General features: G+C 36.3%; 1 protein-coding gene and 1 pseudogene across 4 annotated transcripts; one reads left to right on the top strand and one right to left on the bottom strand.

Moving 5' to 3' along the window:
• Positions 1 to 9,457, bottom strand: part of LOC107845016 — a 35,784-nt pseudogene extending 26,327 nt beyond the window's left edge.
• Positions 9,180 to 13,711, top strand: LOC107845784. 4 transcript variants are annotated; one of them, XR_007045630.1, is made up of 3 exons: positions 9,690 to 10,058; positions 12,241 to 12,654; positions 13,014 to 13,711. XR_007045630.1 is itself a non-coding variant. In XM_047397887.1 (2 exons), exons 1-2 carry the CDS (start codon positions 10,031 to 10,033, stop codon positions 12,514 to 12,516), a joined length of 378 nt encoding a protein of 125 aa, XP_047253843.1. In that variant the 5' UTR covers positions 9,327 to 10,030; the 3' UTR covers positions 12,517 to 12,850. The 4 variants fall into 4 exon arrangements, 1 of the variants encoding a protein (XP_047253843.1); XR_007045629.1 differs by lacking the exon at positions 13,014 to 13,711 and having other exon boundaries at positions 9,180 to 10,058; positions 12,241 to 12,850; XR_007045631.1 differs by lacking the exon at positions 13,014 to 13,711 and having other exon boundaries at positions 9,180 to 10,312; positions 12,241 to 12,850.
• The last annotated feature ends 7,317 nt before the right edge of the window (positions 13,712 to 21,028 follow it).

The following is a 21,028-nucleotide window of genomic DNA, read 5'->3' as shown; positions in this document are numbered from 1 at the left end:
CTAAGTGGTCTCCAAGATGACCTCTATAATATCTATAGTGGAACCAAGACATTAAAGGAACTGTGGGGGAGGGGGCACTTGAACAAAAATATAAAATAGAGGTGCTGGAATTAAGAAATTCCTTGTTGCACAGTTCCTGGACTTCAAAATGATTGATAGCAAATCTGTTGTCTCTCAAGTACAAGAGTTGCAAGTCATAATACATGATCTCATAGCAGAAGGTATATTTTTGAAAAATACCGTGGTTGAACATATTAAAAATGTTCTTAATACTCACATAAACTGTTTTGTAGGTTTAATTGTGAATGATTCTTTCCAAGTAGCAACGATAGTTAAGAAGCTACCACCTTTGTGGAAAGACTTCAAAAACTACTTAAAGCATAAACTCAAGGAGATGACCGTTGAAGATCTTATTGTCCGACTTCATATTGAAGAGGATAATAAAGGTACCGAAAGAAGGTCAAAGGGAAATTCTACAATTAATGGAGAACATATTGTAGAAGATGACCAAAACAACTCGAAGAAAAGAAAGAAAGCTGAATATGTAAGCAATCAGCCCAAGAAAAAGTTCAAGAAAAAATTCTTCAATTGTGGCAAAATTGGCCAAAAGTCCACAGATTGGAGAGCCTCGAAGAAAGGCAAGAAAAAGGACCAAGCAAATATGATTGAGTACAACAAAGAATATGATGATTTGTGTGCTATGTTCACAGAATGCAACTTGGTTGGGAATCCATGAAAATGGTGGATGGATTCTGGTGCCACACGCCATGTTTGTGCCAATAGAGAGTTGTTTTTGATATTTTATCTGGATCAAGTAGAAGAAATACTCTACATGGCCAACTTTGCTACTGCAGGTGGAGGGAACAGGAAAAATTTGCTTAAAGATGACTTCTGGCAAGGTCTTAACACTAAACAATGTGTTATAGATTTCGGAGTTACGTAGGAATTTAATTTTTGTTTCACTCCTAAATAAGAATGAATTCAAATGTGTAACCGTTTCTGGAAAAATTATAATTAGCAAAGGAGAAATGTATGTAGAAAAAGGCTATCTGACCTAAGGCCTTTATAAGATGACTGTTATGACTGTTGAAACAAATAAAAGTTTGAATTCGTCTTATTTGCTTGAGTCTTATAATTTATTGCATGAACATTTGGGCCATGTTAATTACAAAACGTTATGAAAACTGATTAACTTAGAAGTCTTGCCAAACTTTGAGTGCAATAAATCAAAGTGTCAAACATGTGTGGAATTGAAGTAGGCAAAGCATCCTTATAAGTCCGTTGAAAGGAATTCCAATCCCTTAGACTTAATGCACACTGACATTTATGATATGAAGTCAATACTATCTCATGGTGGGTTCATAGTATATAAATGAAGTGTGAATGGAAAATGGAGAAAAAGGAGACACCAATTTAGAAGGTGTACTCCCAAATTGGAAAGTTCACTAATTCTCCCACATTAGTGGGAGAATAGAACTTTGGAGTGTTTATAATGATGAACACTTACTCCACATGGCAAGTGAGGCAAGAAATAAATGATGCCTCGTGCTCGCTAGGCTCGACTTCAGATTTGGATTTGTATTTAGATTTGGAAAATGATCGATCAATGAGATCTATTTTTTAGAAAAAATTTATTTGAATTTCGAAGATTGCCAAGAGAAAATGCAGCAAAAAATTTTCTGCACTGTTTCGGCCTCCGTTTATATATATATATATATATATATATATATATATACACAGTAATGCATTTGTTTGAAATGATGTTACAGAAGGTTAAACTATTTCAGATTGTTGCTTCTGTTACTGAAGGTTGCACTGTTTCAGATATTATTTCTGTTACAGAAGATTGCACAGTTTCATAAAGTTGCAACTTTTTAATGAAAATACATGCTGTTTCAGTGAACCAGTGCACTGTTTCAGCAAATTACTCTAGACTGTAAATACTGCAGCCATATATTTTTTCAGAATAGACAAACCTCTAAGTTAAACCATTGCCACCTTTTCAAAGGGGCATCTTATGGCTATAAAAACCTAGTTTCATCCACAGGTTTTGGGGACAGAAATTTTCAGATTACAAACGTTTTCTTCTTGTCTTAAAAATACTCTAAGTGTGATCATTCAAAACGTGACTGTGTTCAAAGAATCCGCCTATTTGAGGTATCGCTATAGTCAGATTGAAGGCCATTTTATCCTGGGAGAAAGATTCCACAAACTCAGGTACAGTGAGGGGAATTATTCCTTAAGGAAAGTCTGTGAATTCGGACGACTTGGCCTTAATCATTTCTATTTTATCTTTATTTTCTAAAAAATAAATATACCTCTTGGAAAGGTTATTTTGATCTTGTGTTGAGAGTATTTAATACTTCATTGTGTTCTTGTTCATACTTGAAGTCGAGTTGAAGTTGTTCTTACAATATACAGATTCTGCATACCTGAATATATTGTGGAAATAACAATAAGTATACAAAAGATGAATGCAATTAGCTCTCCACACATAACATGCAAAATTTTCCAAGAAAGCTCAAATGTCCCTCCCACTAGAGATACTTTTGGAGTATCTATTTCTATTCACAAGTCAAAAACTTATGGAGCCACAAAAAGAGAAAAAGCTTTGTTACAACATTGCTCATGTCCATGCCCTTGATTTTTCAAAATTTTGGACAGCGAGGGGTTATTGTTTTGCATTAGAAACACACACAATTTGCTAAATTATGGTTTCAACCAAAGTCTTGTCTTTTGGCTAAAGATGGGCAAAACACCCATATGGCAACTCAGACTTTGCCAATTGTGTATAAAATGATCCCAAATTTATAATTTATGATGCCACTGGTACTAAGACTTCCCTTGCATTCATAATATTTATTTTATGGGTACTCAGAATTCCCTTACACCTATGTATCAAAATCCAAACACAGCGCTTTACCCTTGAAATATCATCACTCAATCTACCATAGGGTAAAGCTATTCATGCATCACCAATATCAATAATAAAGCTAAAGTAAAAAGAGAAAAACTAAAACTAGAAAAAAAACATAATAATTCATAAAACGTGGGCACCATTAGAATGCCCAACAATGTAGCATCTCAAACAAAATAAAAACAATATACAAAGTGTCATCCTAAAACAACATCAACAGAAATATTTGGCACACAACACCAAAACAATACACATCCGGGGCACTCCCAACTAAAAAAATGCAGTGTCCTCACTACATATACAAGTAAGCAAGAGTAAAAGGGGTCTCCTAAATATGCATCAAGAACTATCCTCTCCCACTGACTCTGCATCATCACCCTCAACATCATCAGCAGACCAATCAACAGGGGCCTCATCTTCACTGTCCATCCTAGGTGAAGGTAGTCAATGGTTGGGCTTGAGCACCTTGAAGATGCCCTTTACCCTCTTATACAGCTTCTTGAAGAATTTATCTCTTTTCTTCTTTCTCATCACCATCTTCTCATGTGAATCCCTGAGGTCCCTATGTGATGCGGCTAAGGCTAAATATCTTCTCTCCAAATGAGCGATGGTACCTCAACTGTGAAGTCACTCATCAGAATATCTCTCTTGGTGGTTGCCTAAGGGACCTCTTTTCCAGGACAAAAAATACTCGCCATCCATGTCTCTGGCTTACATCTCTTTGCATGGAACTGCTCTATGTAAGCATCTAGAAGACCATGCACTGTGTTGATCCACTCTATCCTAAAGTTTACTTGCCTTTCCTAAATAGTCATCATTGGGTCTATTAAAGAAACTACGCTCAACTTAGCATAGAATTCACGTACCCAATGCTCATTAGCAACACAAGGATCCAGGGCAAAGCAATTCCACCCGGTCTGAATGAGTCTGGCATGAAAACTTAGGAGCTTCTCCTCTACTTTATCTAAACAAATACCCCTCTCAGGGAGTAGCTTTGTCCTTGGCTCATCTGCATAGTAGAGGTTCTGGCATTGTGTGACCATGAATCTGGTGTCGTCGAAATCTCCTATCTTTGACGCTTAGAACCTATAAGCAATGCAACTCAGACCAACATTAGTATTGTCATACCAAAAATATGTTAGATCAAACAAATAAGCTCATGTGGTATTGTTATGGAAGGTTTTGGGGGCTATATAGGGTGTGTAGAAATTTTGATTTCATCCAAAAACTGCTCTTAGGTATGGAGATCGCGGTCATTGGGACCGTGATAGTGGTACTTGAGACCAGATTTGACAGTTTATGTATAGTGTTTGAAATACAATTTTAACCTTGACTCTTTGTTTTGACTAGGCATATCAACATTATAAGCAAAGAATTTAAGCCTAGAGTGTGATCACAGCCCTAAACTTAAAAAATTTAACATGAAATTTGCAGGGGCTTTGAATCGAACACATGGTGTACACGTTTATCTCAACCATTAAGGCCTAATTCTAGATACTCAAGACTTCCCCATTGGTGGTACACCAACTACAACAGCTAACCATAAAACAATCATCAACAAACATGCATTTTTCCATGAGAACATTACTTCAGGCCTTTCCTAAACTTCAAGTTTTAAGCATGTAATTGTATCCAAATCAAGGGAGTTGAGACAACTTACCAAATTCGATGATGCAAGGGATGAATTAATACTTGAATACACAATGCATTGCCAAAAATTGGAGAAAATTTAGAGAAAAATTAAGAGAAGGCGTAGGAAGAACTGGCATTCGTATGGTCATTTAAATTGATTTAACCGTGATTGTGGTCCTAGTTATGGGATCGCGGTCATGTGGCCTCTGCAATCACGGTGGCATGGATCGCAGTTGCGATAATTGTCACCAAACAATTGGGTTTTATGCACTTCTTGTTCGGTCCAAATTGCCAATTTTATATGTTCCTTTTTTAAATTCAATAAAAATTCCTCTTAACACCAATATTTCATGGATTATGCATGCATAACAACAAAAATGAAATCTACTCTACGTGCATAAATCAAAAGAATATCGACCATTTTTTGTGGCTTGATGGGTTGCCTCCCATCGAGTGCTTAGTTTAACGTCATGGAATGATGCATTCATTCTTTTGTTTATGTTTCCACTTAGAAGATTTGAATCTCCATCCTAGCTTTTGTTAAATATATAATAAGTGAAAGGAGGACAAAAGATTCAGATCTCCCAAGATGAAACTTGGAAGAGGCGAGGAAACGGCAAGTAATCTTCAATCTTGCCATTTTGAAGACTTGAACCTTTTAGCCAACTACACATCAAATTTTTAGAGTGGCTTCTTGGGAAAAGGTGAGGATATCAATAGGTCATTTGTTGCACATTGGAAGTTGAGTCTCTCGACCTTTTATGGACGGGTTCTATATGCTCCTTTGGAATGTCAAAGTCCAAAATATAGGATTCATACTCCTTCTCCCCATCATTTGTCTAGGTGGATGGATTCTCATCACATCCTCTAGGCATAATGTTGCAAAGTGGTTTGAACGAGGTCCAACCCCTAGTTATGGAATTGCCTCCTCCAAAGCATCTTCACCCCGAAATGAACTAGAGTTATCATAAGAGTTTTGTGTTAGTTCTTCACTACCAAGTTCATCATCATAGCTTGGTTTCTCCTCATCTAAGTCGATTGATTGGGAAGTCACCGAGGATTCTTCACTACCAAGTTCATCATCATAGCTTGGTTTCTCTTATTGATAAACTTCTTCTTGGGAAATGGGAAAGGTAGTGGTAGTTTTAAGCTTTTCTTCTTTACCCTTTTCCTCCTTCTTAACACTTGTTCATTCGAATGCCTTTTGATGCATGCATTCTACATTCTACCCCGTTACATCCAACCAATCCAAAATAGCTAGTAGCCTTGGGTTAAAGATATTGGACTCGGTATGTTGTTCTTTCTTCTTTTCATCATAAGACCTATCAAGATCATAAGAAGAACTAGCAACTCAGTTAGCATAATAGGGAGAGGGGACATTTGGAAAATAATCCTAATGCCCTCCTTGACCACTATATAAAGAACACTTATACTCCCTATACGATTGAGATAATGGGTCCATCTCTCTCCCAGGAGCATAGGTACAATATCTTCTAAAGTGTGGTCCATCATAGATTTGACATGGGTCATCACGATAGGATTCCCAACTACCAACATCATATTTGTTAGAAGATTCTATAGAGAAAAGTAAAATACAATAAAATCTACCTACAAAAGAAAAGTCACAAACAAATATATACAAGATTGAATTCAAGCAAGTAAGTTAAAATTCCAAACTAACTTAATACGCCAAATTATTCCCCGACAACGATGCCATTTTTTATAACGCTCAACTTACACGTCAATTTAAGTGTAAGGCGGTCATTGTTAATATATGTATCCAATATTGGAGTATGGGTCAAATCCACAAGGAACAATGTGAGTGGAAATCAAGTTAATTTAAAATAATAAATACAAGTTAAATTCAAACCAATGATACAAAAATATAAAAATGAGGGAGGCAAGTGTCTACACAAATGTTTCTTTTTGAGTTTTTCAAGTATAAATTCGGGGCTATGAATAATTAAAGTTGTAACAATTATGCACTGATCTTGGGATTATGTGTTACTAAGAGAGTGACATGTGGGTGTTGATAGTTAACTTTGGTATTAGTAGGTCAAGTGTGGATAGGTTTGGTTATAGGTTTTGATGCTAGTCTTTCAACAAAATACCAAACTTTCACCCATTGATTCTTTCGAATACCTAATGGGTGTGTTCAACAATTGAAAACCACAACCTCAATGTAGGCATCCCTATTTCTAGAATAATGCCCATGGTATAGTCAACTTCACAACCACCATTATTTCTAAGATAGTGATAGATTAGCAAACTACACACATAATTGTCTACTATTTCCTTAGTCTTCACATCCCTCTTTCAAGGATGATATGGATTCCTAAAGCTCACCCAAAACCCTTCTTTCGAAGATGACCTTGAGTTTTTTGGAGCTTGGAGATTTTACTTATCAAACCTATGTGGGTATTTAAGGCTTTCACCCACAAATCCCAACCAAGTTAGCATAGCAATGATAAAAACCATCAACATAAACTACCAAATAGAAGCTAACAATAACAAGGCACACACACTTAGAACCCTATTCATACATAACCCCAAGAGGAAGATTTAGATACACATAAGATAAATAAACATAAATATACCCATAATCTCCATTGAAATAACTTTTTGAAGATTAAGTGAGTGTTACTTCAAACTTTGCACTCCTACAAATCAATTATGGAAGTGAGTTATTCTTCCACTAAGAAGGTCTCCAATGTATTCTTCACCCAAAATTTATACAATATTTTCTTCTCCAAGTATGAAGGCTATGAATTCAAGAGCTAAAACCTAAAAAATTGGGGAAGATGGAATATCATCCATAATTCTATGATTTGAGTCTTTTTGTCAAAATTAGGATCAGCCACGTGTATTTTCAGATTTTTTCTTGGGCTGAACTCTTCTGCTAAGCCGCGATCGCGCCAGCTTGGTTGCTACCATGGCTTCTGCGACCGCGATATACTTATCCGACCATTGTTGCTTGACCTTTCTTGATTACCTCAATCATGGTCAGCAGATCGCGATTGCGGTAATTGAGGCCCTTCTGCTCCAGGTATTCAGCTGCAGTGTCTTGCTCCCTTTTTAATTATTTTAAGCTCTAATCCATATTTTTTTATCCCCTCAACTCTATGCTTGCAAGGAGTGGATATTAGTGCATTTAATCATAATTGTATCTCATTTATTCATTCAAAATAAGGTAATGTGCATAAATATTGAGTGCAAATAAGTGATAAAATCACCACTCATCAATACGACAAGGCCAGAGGATGTTGAGATGATGATATTGATACATGTCAAGGCCGGAGGATGATTATGTGCCTATGTATACATTTATCGATTCGAGTCCAGCTAGCCCAGAGGTTGATTATGATGATGATGGTATTGTGATATTGTGGATTATGTTGCATTTATACTTGCATGCACATCGCCTTTCACTAGTATGCACCTATCTCTATCAGCTTGTATGGGAGGGCTGCATAAATATAGGTGATGACTATGCCTTGTGTTGTTATATGTTGATTGAAGCTTCCGGGCTTGAGGCGGTGGGGGTATGCGTAGGCTCAGCTAGGTATTTGGTTTTTTGAAATAGTCGATTACTCGCGATGTTATTGATATTGTTATTATCATTGTTATGATCATTATTATATTTAGCTTATGACAGATTGGTCATTGATTCGGTAACGAGATTTGAGGTATGATTCTGGCCACTTATATCTTATGATTTTATTATTATGTATGATTAATTCATGATAAGACATATAGATTAGAACCTTGAGCATGTTAGTTCAAAATCTAGATAGGATTATAGTGGGGTCTTAAAATAAAGATATGATGATCTAGGTTGTGCCTCAATATGGCATTATATATCTCTCTCTATCTATCTATCTCTCTCTCTATATATATATATGTATATATATACGTGTGTGTATATATGTACATCTTTCTATATGTAGCTATGATATTATTGTATATCCCTTCCTTCTTTTGTTCATATTGTATATTCATTCCTTGGCCTTATATATTGCTATATAATCTTCGTTCGTCCTTTATTCATATATTGGCCAGGAATATACGGTATAATTTTGAGATTTCTGAGTATGGTCGGAATATGATAGTTCATCCTTGATACTTTCGTAGTCTTATTATGTTAGTCTCTTAGACATAAATAGGATAGGTTATCCTTATTATCTCATTGGCTATTTACGTGGTTGTTGAACATTGGGCGTAGTTTCTATTCTATTTGTATGTTATGTATATCTTTTTTTATCTTTGGAGCTCAGTTGGCAGTTGTCTACTAAGTACCATTTGTTTAGTACTCATACTACACTTTTGCAACCTGCAGATCATAATATGAGTTTTCATTGTTGATGTGTGCGTCGTGCAAAGCATCCATGGTTCGTAGACTTAGAGTGAGCTCCTGATGTATAGAGCATTACTTACCTCCTTCTTATGTACTAGATTTGTCTTTATGTTTTATTCGGAAATAAGTTGTATCAGTGTAATTTATTTCATCTATTCCACTTTTATATTCTTATTATATTATTAGAAGCTACTTATGCCACAATATTTTGAGACTTTATTATATATTTGATTCTTTTATTTCATCTATTTTACATTCTCTTCTGTATATATTTTGGGTAGTCCGTCACTAGTCGTTCCGGACTACAGGGATTGACTTGCTTATTGCTGGGTTATGATAGGCGTCATCATGACCTGTGAAATTGGGTCGTGACACACAGTCCTTGCAACCTCAAATACCAACAATTTTTCTCTTAACGACATACTTCTCGCAGGACTCATAGAAGTACTTGTTGTGCCGACTGACTTACATCTTCTTGATCCGCTTCCTCAATCTGGCACCATAACGTGTATTATACTTTTGATAATTCTAGCCTTCTTGATTCGCTTGGTCATTTTTGACTAGCTGTTGAAAAACCTTGAGATCTTATGGAAGAGAAAGACGCCGCAACAGCTACAATAAAACCCTAAATTTTGTTGAGGAGCTTGAAGCGGTAGAAAAGTGGGATAAAGAAAAGAGGGTGGGTGGACGAAGGAAGTTATCAAACCTTTTTTTAAAATAAAAATAAAAATTGTTCTTTTATTTAATTTAGTTATTTTTAATCAAAAAACTTATGATATGCGTCATATCACGCGTTTATTTCAATTCAATCATTAAGTTACCACATAAACTTGGGTTTAATTGACAAAGTGCTTAATAGAGTTGTCCACATTAACAAGTTCCATAGATCATTTTGCCTAATTTTCTACCACTGATTTTTCTCCGGGGTAAGCGCAAGGTTTTATCATGCGGTATGTTTTGGGTCGCACATTTCAGTTTAAATTGGATTCGGTTCCGGTATCATTCACTTTTTCTATTTAAAAGAGGTGTATTAGCAGATTCCGGAGGATAAAGAAAGTATGAGTGTATTTTGAGGAGATAGCTGGGCGAGGGAAGCTCAATATAGGAAGAGAAGAATCGATGAATTGATGGTTGACAGCATCCACTCTTCTACTTGTAAGAAACTCTACAGCGGCAAATTAGCCTGTTTCGTTTGCCCTCACCGTCCTGTCCTCGACCCCCCCCCCCCCGTACGTACATATCTTAACATAACCCTGATTTTGGTTATATTGATTATCATATCTTCTGAAAATAATATAAAAGATTGATCTTGGATCTAATTTCTTTTTTTGTTGACCCTGGTGTTGGAGTTAACTTTTGTGCACCTCGACTAGTTCTACGAGATACATGGCAGCTCCCACTAGCAATAGGTACAGGTAACTATGTCCTACAAAGCTGGGAAAGACGGGAAGAAATCAGCTAGTATTTTTTTTTTTTCTTAAATTTCTGTTTGAATTTGAACTTGAGACCTTCATGTTTCTCAACCCATTTCAGTGACCACTAAGGTGATTTATCTGTGCATCCATGCACTTGTCACGCTGAGTACGATACTTGTTTAGAAAAAAATTGGGGGAGGAGAACGGGAAGTTGGGGAATAAATTATAAGGTAGGATGGGTGAAAGTTCAGGTAGCCAACCAATTGAACTAAGAAGATCTCTATGAGTACAATACTGGTTTGTACATATTCAGCAATTACAATGATAACTTCTTAGATGAAATTAGAATGAATTAGGTTTATTTAGTAACTTTTAAAACAATTCGGAAGCTAACCTCCCGTGCTTTGAAATTTGAAGGACCAACTTTACTACTTCAGATGATCTTTTTAAAATTATAAATTCCTGATCATGATATTCAAACTTTGAAATATTTTAGAAATCAAATATGAGATGAAATAGTAAGAAAGTAATCACCTGTGTACCAGGTTATTCTAACTTTGTACCTTTGGCATAAATGGTATTGTTCAATGTATGTTCTCCCATCTTCAGTTCCCAATGAACAACATAATCTTAAGAAGTCATTTAGCTTTTGTACGAATTTTAAGTGCAAAAGTAAGCCCCTAAAGAGTAAGACAAGTTTTATAAAAAAGGGCAGCCCGGTGCACTAAAGCTACAGCTATGTGCAGAATCCGGGGAAGGGGCTGACCACAAGAGTAAGACAAGTTTTAAAGTCTATTATTGATGGAATAGCGAAGTTCGCTTTAAAATTTTAGGGGTTGACTCTTCCTGAATAGCATTCTCTATAGGACGAATGATTGGAGGCTTTCAACATGATCTAGGCTCATTAAAAGATTGAAATGGCTGGTGAGGATTGTCAATAGAAATCTTACAAAATCGCTGTGAGACCAACATTGTTGTATGAGAGTGAATGTTTGCTTGTATGACCGAACATATAGGTGAAAACCTTAAACATGCAGATGTTAAAATGGATGTCTATCATTCCAGTTCGGACAAATTAAAAATGGTCATTCATGATAGAGGGTGTAAGTTTTTCGTAAGGCATAACAGAGGTGTAAGTCGTACACAGAAAATAAAATAAGATGTAGTTGATTGATTCATTCATCTGAAAGCACTTGACTCTAGTATTGCAAAAATCCTTTTCTTTCTATTGTCAATGGCAGAAGAACATGTTTGATTGGATAATAGTGAAGGACCTCTACATCTTTGGACCATTGACTTTTAAATGGTGAAATTTAATGATTAATTGCGCATACAAACTATAAACGTGATGCACATGCATAGTACAATTTTTCTATGCATGAAATGCAACATGTCTGTGTATTCAGTGATAGATGTATTAGGATAATTCTCATGTTATAGTACTTCACTTTCGCCGATGCTTGTTCTCCTACCATCTTCTTCCTTTATAATTCCCTAATTATCACAAGGAGCTTTACTTCTTTAGACAAACTACTTTTAATAGTCCAAGTGAGCCACGGAAGATAGAGCTTGATTATCTTGATCATGCCACACACACTTCTGAGGTGCTTCCTTCTTGCGAAGTGACTAGGTTCTGTTCAGATTTTTGACTTCGCAGTTGATGAAGGACATCTACTTCCTAGACCTGAAGTTCTGGGTTTAATTGATAGACAAACTCTACAGACACACTGCATCCATCCATGTTTACTATTTTTCAACATGTGGATCAATATATAGTTATGTTTGCATTGAATTATGTATTAAGTCATTTCTCATTTAATAACTTCATTAAAAAAAAAAATTCTCATGTTATGATACTCAACTTCGAGGTGCTAGTTCTTCTCTTCTGTGACAATTCCCTGATTATCAGAAAACATCTGTAGGTACATGTGAAAGGTTCAAGCCATCGAGCAGCAGAGTCAAGGCTTAGAGAAAGAGAATTAAGGAGGCAAACTGAGATAAACAAGAGAATAGCCTTGTCAGGATGTGATACTGCCACCTCGAGAACCTTGACATCCATCCAGTTATGTAGATCAGCAAGCAAACCATTGATTGAACGCACAAGGAAAGATGCGTCTGACATACTTCTTCAAAATTTGGCACAAAGTACTGCTTCTCAAGTGGATGAGAGTAGTGTAGCTGATGGAGGAAATAGTTAATGTGTTCAGATAGGAGTCTCAACAAATCCAACTATCATGCCTCTGGCATAAAACCAGGAATGACTCGTGAAGGAGCTTAAGTTCACATCTGCTGGCTGGAAGCGTGATGGCCATGGGAGGTGGTTTAAGGATGAAAGTGTGAGTTTTTAATTTGATGCATGAACCAGTGATAGAAAGTGTGAGTTTTTAATTTGATGCATGGAACCAGTGATGGAACTTTTCTCTTGGTGCTTCTTAAGCAACATTTTTCTTGTATTACTTGACTATGACTAGAGATTTATCACTTCAATTGGTGTTTAATCAATTCTCTATTAAAGCAATTTTTTAAATTGAACGATGGTATGATGTGGTTCATATAAAACTAATTCTGATTGCACCTTTTGATTTGTTGCCGGGTAGAGTTTGTCTCAGATGAAGAAGATCCTAATCTGTGTCTTCCATGACTAAATGTTGAAAATAAGTATGGTTTTACACTCTTAAATCATTTTCCTTTTCAGCTCTACTTGAAATCAAATCATGAAGTTGTACTTGATTGGATGCCAAAAACTAACTCTGCTACAGTTGTCCATCATTATGTGTCACTTTACTCAAAAGGAGTTGAATACTAGTTCCGTTCAAGATCAAGAATAACCAGATGTATTCCAATGCCTGATGTCCAAGTAATTCATGGTTATGATTCTTGTTCGTGTTATCAATAAACATGAGAAAGTCGCAATGATTTTGTTGGACAAGATTTCAATTTAACAGGTGCACGTCTGTGATATGCTGATTTGGTTTTGTTGGATGTGGATGGTGAACAAGTTGCTTTAAATGAGATAGGTTTGCGCACTTGAGTGCTGGAATACTGGTGGCATGACTCAGGTGACGATGGTTAAGGGTCTCTCCACTTTAGAATGAGACGATGGGAAGTGAATTACTTGGTGTTTATTCTTGGCATCTACTCTGTCTTTCCTAGAAATTGCTGTAAAGTTGTCATGGCTTACCATCTAGCGTGGGTGGAAAGTCTCCGGCACAATAAGGTGAACAATTCTCGATGTCCTCCTTTCTATTCTCTCATGGTCGGGTCAACGGGAGGCCGCTATGAACTCATTTTATACCCCTTATGGAGGTCTTGATCTTATTTATTTGGATTTCAATTATTAAGCATGTTTGGTTTTTAGATAAAAATTTTAAGCATTCAAATCTATTTTTATTTTTATTTTATAATGACCTAATTAGTTTGAATAAATCTAAATGATTAAGATGTTAAACAAAAATCTAATATCATTTTAATATCATTTTGATGCTATTCATTCAGGGATTTTGTAAAGATATATTTCACTACTACATCCACTTTCACCGCTAATCACCAGGACTGCGACATCGCTCGTCATTTTCAACTCCACCCCACTAACCACAACTGCTTTTGTCATCAATCACCACAATTAACTATCATTATTATTAGTCATTTTTAATCATCATCATCGTCAATCGCCATTATCACAATGATCCCTCACTATTGACTTAACAATTTCATCAAGTTTTCCCCTTTTCTTCTCGTAGCAACTGTTGTTCAATTTAAAATGTGCAACACATTCACATCATGGGTTTTAATTTTGCAATAAACTAGGTCTGCTATTTAAATGGAAAAGAATAAAATGAAGAATTGATTGTTCAAAGGTTGAAATTAACCATTACAAAAGAAAACAATTGCCATAGAAGGATAACTTTGTCGAAAAGTTATTTAATTAGCTTATATTAACTTATCAAGACCTTCAATAGAAAAGGACTTGTTAGACCACCAAAGGATGTGGTGTCGGGGATGAAGCTGTTCCTCCCTTAACTAGAGATTTTGAATTTGAATTTTGGATATGGAAAAATCTTTGGTAGGGAGCGCTTCTTCCGAATGGTTCCTATCTGGTGCGAATTAGAATTAGTCGTGCTCTAATGTGGATATCAGAATTGTGATGAAAAACCAAAAAGAAAAAAGAAAAAGATTTGATATGCTATTTAGAATTTGAATTGAAGAAGGGAAAAGACATTCAAATCACTTTAAGCTATATATGAAGAGTCAAAGATACACTTAAATTATCATGATGACCAATTTCACACCTATACTAATTAAAAACGAATTTATTTCCACCATAATGCACATACAATCAGTCATATAGTGAAAGGTCTTTTACACTCGCTAGTCACGTCAACGCTATGTCAGAAATCTTATGAATTTTCTTTTCTTATGTTTTTTTCCTTTTCTTTTATTGGTATAACTAACCATTAAAATTCTTCAATAATTATATTTTCTTCGCCAACTTCATCTTTCATCTCACAGGAAACACCAAGCTGCCAGTTTGCTACCACTATCGTCTCATGTTCTTTTCTCCTCACCACTAATAACAATTCCACAATCATACCACTTCAATTCCTTCTTCTTCGCAACCCACTATCATTATCATTATTGATTTTTTCTTCTTTACCGCCACCAATTTCTTCTTTGCCACCCACCACTAACAAACTTATCATAAATATCTTAACAGTTACTTTCCTTAAAACCTCATTCCCTTTTCTTGTAGATTTATTTGTGAATTTTTTCATATTAGAGTTTAGAGTGAGAGAAATTAGATTAATAGATCGGTTATCAAATTGGTAAAACTTGTAAATTTATTATTGATATAATTGCTATCTCTAATTTGGTGCTAAATTATGTGATTTTGACATAAAAAGAAAGAAGAAAAGGACTGAAAATGAAGACTTCATTGGGTTTGCCAAATAAAATTCTTGATAAAAGTTTGCCGAAAAATTGATATTTTTCTGATAAAATGTCGATTCCCTATTAGAAAGTAATATTTTGTTTACTTGTGATTTGTTTATCATATTTAGCTTATGTTGATTCCTTTTAATAAAGTGGGTGAAAAATATTTCTTCGAAAAGAAGAATAAAGACAAGATTTTTAATGGATATATATAGAGAGAAACAAACAAAACAACATTAATAACGTACCTAGTATATTTTCACAAAGTGGTACTTGGAGAGGGTAAAGTGTACGCAGTTCATACCACTACCTCCGATGAGGTAGAGAGCTATTTCCTATAGACCCCCGACTCAGGACAAATAATAGTAAAACAAACAAAAAATATAAAAATAAATAATAAATGGGACAACACACCACTAGATAATAAAAGAAACAACAACCATCGAGTAATATTATAAACTATCTAAAATCATAAGCATCACCAAGACAATACAAACAAGAAACTACAACACACATACAAAGCACTCCTTGCTACTAGTAAGGACTCACTCTACCCACTAACTCTCTACCCTAATTTGCATCCTTCACACCTTCCTACCAAGGGTAATGTGCTCCATAAGCTGTACTTGTTTCATGTCATGAATAATCACCTTCTTCCAATATTTCTTCAGTCTATCTATACCCCGCCTGAAACCATCCATAGTCAACCTCTCACACCTCCGTACTAGGCATTTGTACACCTCCCCATCACATGTCCAAACCATTTCAATCTGACTTCCTGCATCTTGTCTTCCATCATAGTCACTCCCACTTTCTATCAAATAATTTTATTTCTAACCCTATCTCTCCCAGTAAGTTCACACATTCATGTCAACGTCCTCATCTTTACCATTTTCAACTTTTGGATGTGGGAGTTTTTACTAGCCAACACTTTGCTCCATATAACATAGTCAGTCGGACTGCCACTTATCTTTAAACTTAGGAGGCACCTTCTTATCGCACAAGATTTATGAAGCGAGCCTCCATTTCAACTACCCCGCACCAATACGGTTTATGACATCCTCATCAATCTCTCCATTCTCTAGAACCATAAACCCACAAATATTTGAAACTATCTCTTTTCTTAGTGGCCTGAGAATCCAGCTTCACAACCACGTCAGCCTCATATGTCAAATCACTAAACTCATATTTCAAGTACTTCTTTTTGGTCCTGCCCAACCTAAGTTCTTTACGCTCTGGGGTGTATCTCCAAACCTCCAATTTATCATTAACTTATCTCTGATCTATTCAATTAGCACTACATCATCAATAAATAACACACACCAAGGCACCTCCCCTTGAATATGCCGCGTTAATACGTCCATCTCCAAGGTGAATAAAAGCAGATTAAGAGTCTATCCCTGATCCAATCCTGTCAAATAGGAAATTTCTCTGAATCTCCTTCTATCGTCCTCACATGAGTCTTCACTCCATCGTGCATTTCCTAAACCAGCCTAGTATATGCCACGACACCTTTAGCCTATAAGCACCTTCACAGAACCTCCTGGGGACTTTGTCGTATGCCTTCTCAAGATTGATGAACACCATCTAAAAGTCCTTCTTTCTCTCCCTATACTTCTCCACTAACCTCCTCATAAAGTGAATGGTCTCAATAGTCGAGTGACCTGCATGAAACTAAACTGATTCTCAAAAATAGTCATAATCTTTCTCAACTCAACTCAACTATCCTTTCCCAAATCTTCATAGTATGACTTAATAACTTGATACCCCTATAGTTGTTGCATCTCTTAATGTACCCCTTGTTCTTATATAAAGGAATCACTATACTCCATCTTCAAGCTTTGGACATCTTCATAGTCCTAAAAATAATGTTAAACAACCTTGTTAGCCACTCCATACCTGTCCCGCCAGTTCTCTTTAAAGAATCCGCCAAAATCTCATCTATCTCGATCGTCATATTCTTACCATCCTACGAATAGTGCCTTTGATCTCCTTAACCTTAATACTTCTACAATAACTGCACTCGCGACACCTATTTGGGTGCACTAAGTCCTCCACCGAAGGCACATTTATCGTTACCTGCTTTAACATTGCGATGAATTTCCTAAATTTCATGTCTTCAACCTTCTTCTTCAATCTTTGAGGAAAGGGAGGTGGTGGTCTTAGGAGAGTTTTCACCACTAATTTCTTTTCCTTCTCCTTTCCTTGTTCTAGAGCATCATCAGAACCATCCAGCTTCCTAGACTCCACTGGACATTTCTTTTTGGGTTCATCTTCTGCTTCAATCACATCTTCAATCAAACTTTTGCCCACAAAAGGGCAAGGTAATATTTTACCACTCCTAGTGGTAATCGCCATACATGAGCCATCATTCCATGAATTCTGAACTATATCACTAGGTAACGTTCTACTCTTCCTCTATTTTAGTGTTGTGGAGAGTTGGCTCATTTGTTGTTCCAGCTGTTTCATCAAAGTGGAGTGTGATTTTACCAACTGATTCATAGAGGAAAGATCGGTCTTCATGGTAGTCACCCCTGAGTTGGTAGCCTCCACTCCTTTTAACAATTTAGCCATCATGTCCTCCAGGGACATCTTTTCAGAACTTCTTGTAGCAGCCTCACGATTTCCAGGAGGGACACATAACCCGCTCCTATCATTATTGCTCCTCCAATTACCTTGCTCTTGTTTTTTATATCCAGCCTTGTCATAATAATTACGACCTTTATTTCCTTTGTAATTGCCTCAGAAACCCCCCTGATTATTTACATAGTTCGCCTCTTCTTCTGAGTCAAACTCCACTTTGCTCTGTGATCCCACAACCTTCACATTCTCTGTTTTACCTAATAGTAAATATTTGGTTAGCAAGTCCATCTGCATTTTTAGGTGAGCCATGTCTTGATCACGCTCCTCGTCTCTTCTGTGTTGTTCCACAGTCATACCAATATAAAATATGGGGCTTGCTACCACAGAGTCCCTGCTATGCCATGCCCGACTCTGTTTGGTCATTCTTTCAAGTATTTCTGAAGCCTCTAAGAATGTAAGATCAAAAAATGAACCACCACCAGTATAATCTACAATTGGTTTTGTTACAGAGTTAAGAGTCCTGTACAAAGTCTCCATCAAGTATATGTCGGTCATGTTGTGGTTCGGATACTGCGTCAACTTCTTTTTGAATCTTTCCCAGGTTTCATGCAAGGCCTCAGTTGGGAGCTGACTAAAGTTGCTGATCTCATCCCTCAACTGTATCTTCCTAGAAGGTGGAAAGAACTTTTTTAGAAAATCTCCTTTCAACTGCGTCCAGATGGTTATAGAATTGGGTGTCAGCTCATTAAGCCACAATGTTGCCTCCCAGACAGAGACAATGGAAATAATCTCAAACGGATAGCATTCTGACCCACTCCTGGGTTATCAAAAGATTTACAAATGGTGACAAAGTTCACCAGATGCAATTTCGGATCATCACTAGGAAAGCCACCAAACAACCCCTTCAGATTAAGGAGTTGAATCATAGTACTCGTAATATTGAATTTTACCCTAGGTGCTAACGGTAGAGGAATAATTGCACCTGTTGCAATTTCTCCATCCATTCTATCATCATCATCATTGAGGTCATACTGGACCGGCTGGTGATCTTGCCTTCCTCGGAACGGATGGTTTCTGTTAGCATTACACTGTACTGGTGCAGCTATTTACTCTGCACGCCTTGGGTTACCAGGATTTAGCAACTCCTCGTCTCCCAAGTCATCATCCTCAGGATTTGGATGTTGTATTTTTTTACCATTATTTTGCATATTCACCTGAGCTCTAGCTAAGGCTACTACCCAGTCAGCCTCCTGTTGGTTTGCCATTCTACAAATTAATTGCGGTTCCAGATTAAATGGTAATAATAGTTCTTCGAAACTTCTGATTCTTGGCATACACCACAAAATTCCAGTAGCAAACAAAAACAACAAATAAACGTAAAACTAGAAAACTTGACTAACAGTCAATTTGCGTACAGAACTTCAATTTACAACCATATTCCCCAGGAATGATGCTATTTTTTATAATGCTCAAACTACACCTCTTTTACGAGAATATAAGCGATCGTTGTCAATATATAACCCAACTAGGTTGGAGTCGAATCCTATAGGAAATATGGTGTAAATTTGAGTTATCTGCGGGTTAATCAATTGATAGTTATTAGTTTCCTATGAGTGGGGTTTTTTTTGGATAGGTAACAAATAATTACTTCTCAATTCAGTGTTTGAAATCAATATGATAAGGAAAATCAGAGTTATGTTCACTATGGGTGTTGGGATTTGACAGACGCTAGTACTGGTTCAAGATTCTTGTGGTAGGTAGGAACAACAGACTATCCTTGTCGAAGTTATGTCTAAATGTTTCTCAACCTATTTAGACATTTAAACACCTAATTCTCTCGAACTTAGGGAATTTATATTTCATAACAGGATGTTATCTCAAGTTAATTAATCTTGTTACAACATTAATTATTAAATGGAAGTTTGATGCTTCCAAGTCCCTTTTGACAATTCACTTCTTACTAAGGTTGATTTCTTATCTCAAGCAAATCACCAGTAAGAAAGACCTGTTGTTTGCAACCAATAGTCTGAGTATAAAATAATGGAATTAACAAGAATTTTCTACCACCGTTAGAATCTTGAACACTTAGTTACGTTACGAACCCAAACCCATAGATCCCACAACTCGAGTTAAGGAAATTTAGCTACTCATACTACAATAATCAAGCCAACAAGTTGAATTCATAGTTTGATATATGAACTTACAGCAAGATAAATAGCAACAAGTATATCCCAAAACAATTGTAATAATCTCTCCATAAATAATTGTAAAGTTCAAGTCAGAAAACTAGAGAGAAGATATTCTCCAAATGTCAGTTCCCCCTTCTTTATTTTTTATTAAAAAACCCTAACATATGCTTTAAATACTTTAGCCTAATTATGACAACAAAATCATAGATCACAGTATTTTCTCAGATAGGTGACGACGTGTGTGACGGCTTATCAGGAGTCTGACGACTTATCAGGAATGTCGTCAGCTCCTCTTCACTTTTGACAATCTCTGCTTTAGATTGAAAATGAGACGTGATAGCTTATCAGATATGTGAAGACTTGTCAGAATTGTCGTCGCTTCTTCACTTTAAATCCCATTCCCTGCCTAAGCCTCACGACGAGCCTGACGACTTATCATACTTCTAACGGCCTATCACAGATGTTGTCATGAATTCAAGCTAAAGCTCATTCTCTGTCTGAGCCTAACGATGAGACTGATGGCTTATCACACTTCTGATGACCTATCACAATGTCGTCATGAATTCCAGCTAAAGCTCATTCTCTGTCTAAGGCTGACGACAACTCTGATTAAGGCTGACGGCAACTCTGATAGCTTATCACAAGGCTGACGACTTATCAGACAAGTCGGCAGCTATACTTTCCTCTCTACTTGCTCAGAAATCAACTCTTTTAATTTCATTATTGCCGGTTTTCTTGCATCTTGACTTTTACTGCAATATCAAACAGAAAACAATCAAAAACGACAAAATTTGCTGAAGAATTTGCAATTATTCTTAGTTAAAAGCCTCAAATGTGTTAGCATCTGCTCACACATCATTTGTCCTCGAACAAATTATCTATTTATGCATACTACACGAGTCTCCAATCCCACTAATTAAGAATAAGATGCTCAAATTAGGCTCACACAACACATATGAATAGAAAGTCTTACTTTTGAAAATGCTCTATAGATTCATGAATAACTACT

Source organism: Capsicum annuum, chromosome 10 (assembly GCF_002878395.1).
Source record: "Capsicum annuum cultivar UCD-10X-F1 chromosome 10, UCD10Xv1.1, whole genome shotgun sequence".
Taxonomy (NCBI): Eukaryota; Viridiplantae; Streptophyta; class Magnoliopsida; order Solanales; family Solanaceae; genus Capsicum; species Capsicum annuum.
This window is presented reverse-complemented; position numbering and strand designations above follow the sequence as displayed.

Excerpts from the sequence above, each read along its gene's own strand:
- LOC107845784 (XM_047397887.1), top strand. The coding sequence starts at position 10,031 with ATGGTTGACAGCATCCACTCTTCTACTTGTAAGAAACTCTACAGCGGC. Across the intron at positions 10,133-12,240 it reads TCCTCGACCCCCCCCCCCCC|GTACATGTGAAAGGTTCAAG; the intron begins GTACGTACATAT and ends AAACATCTGTAG.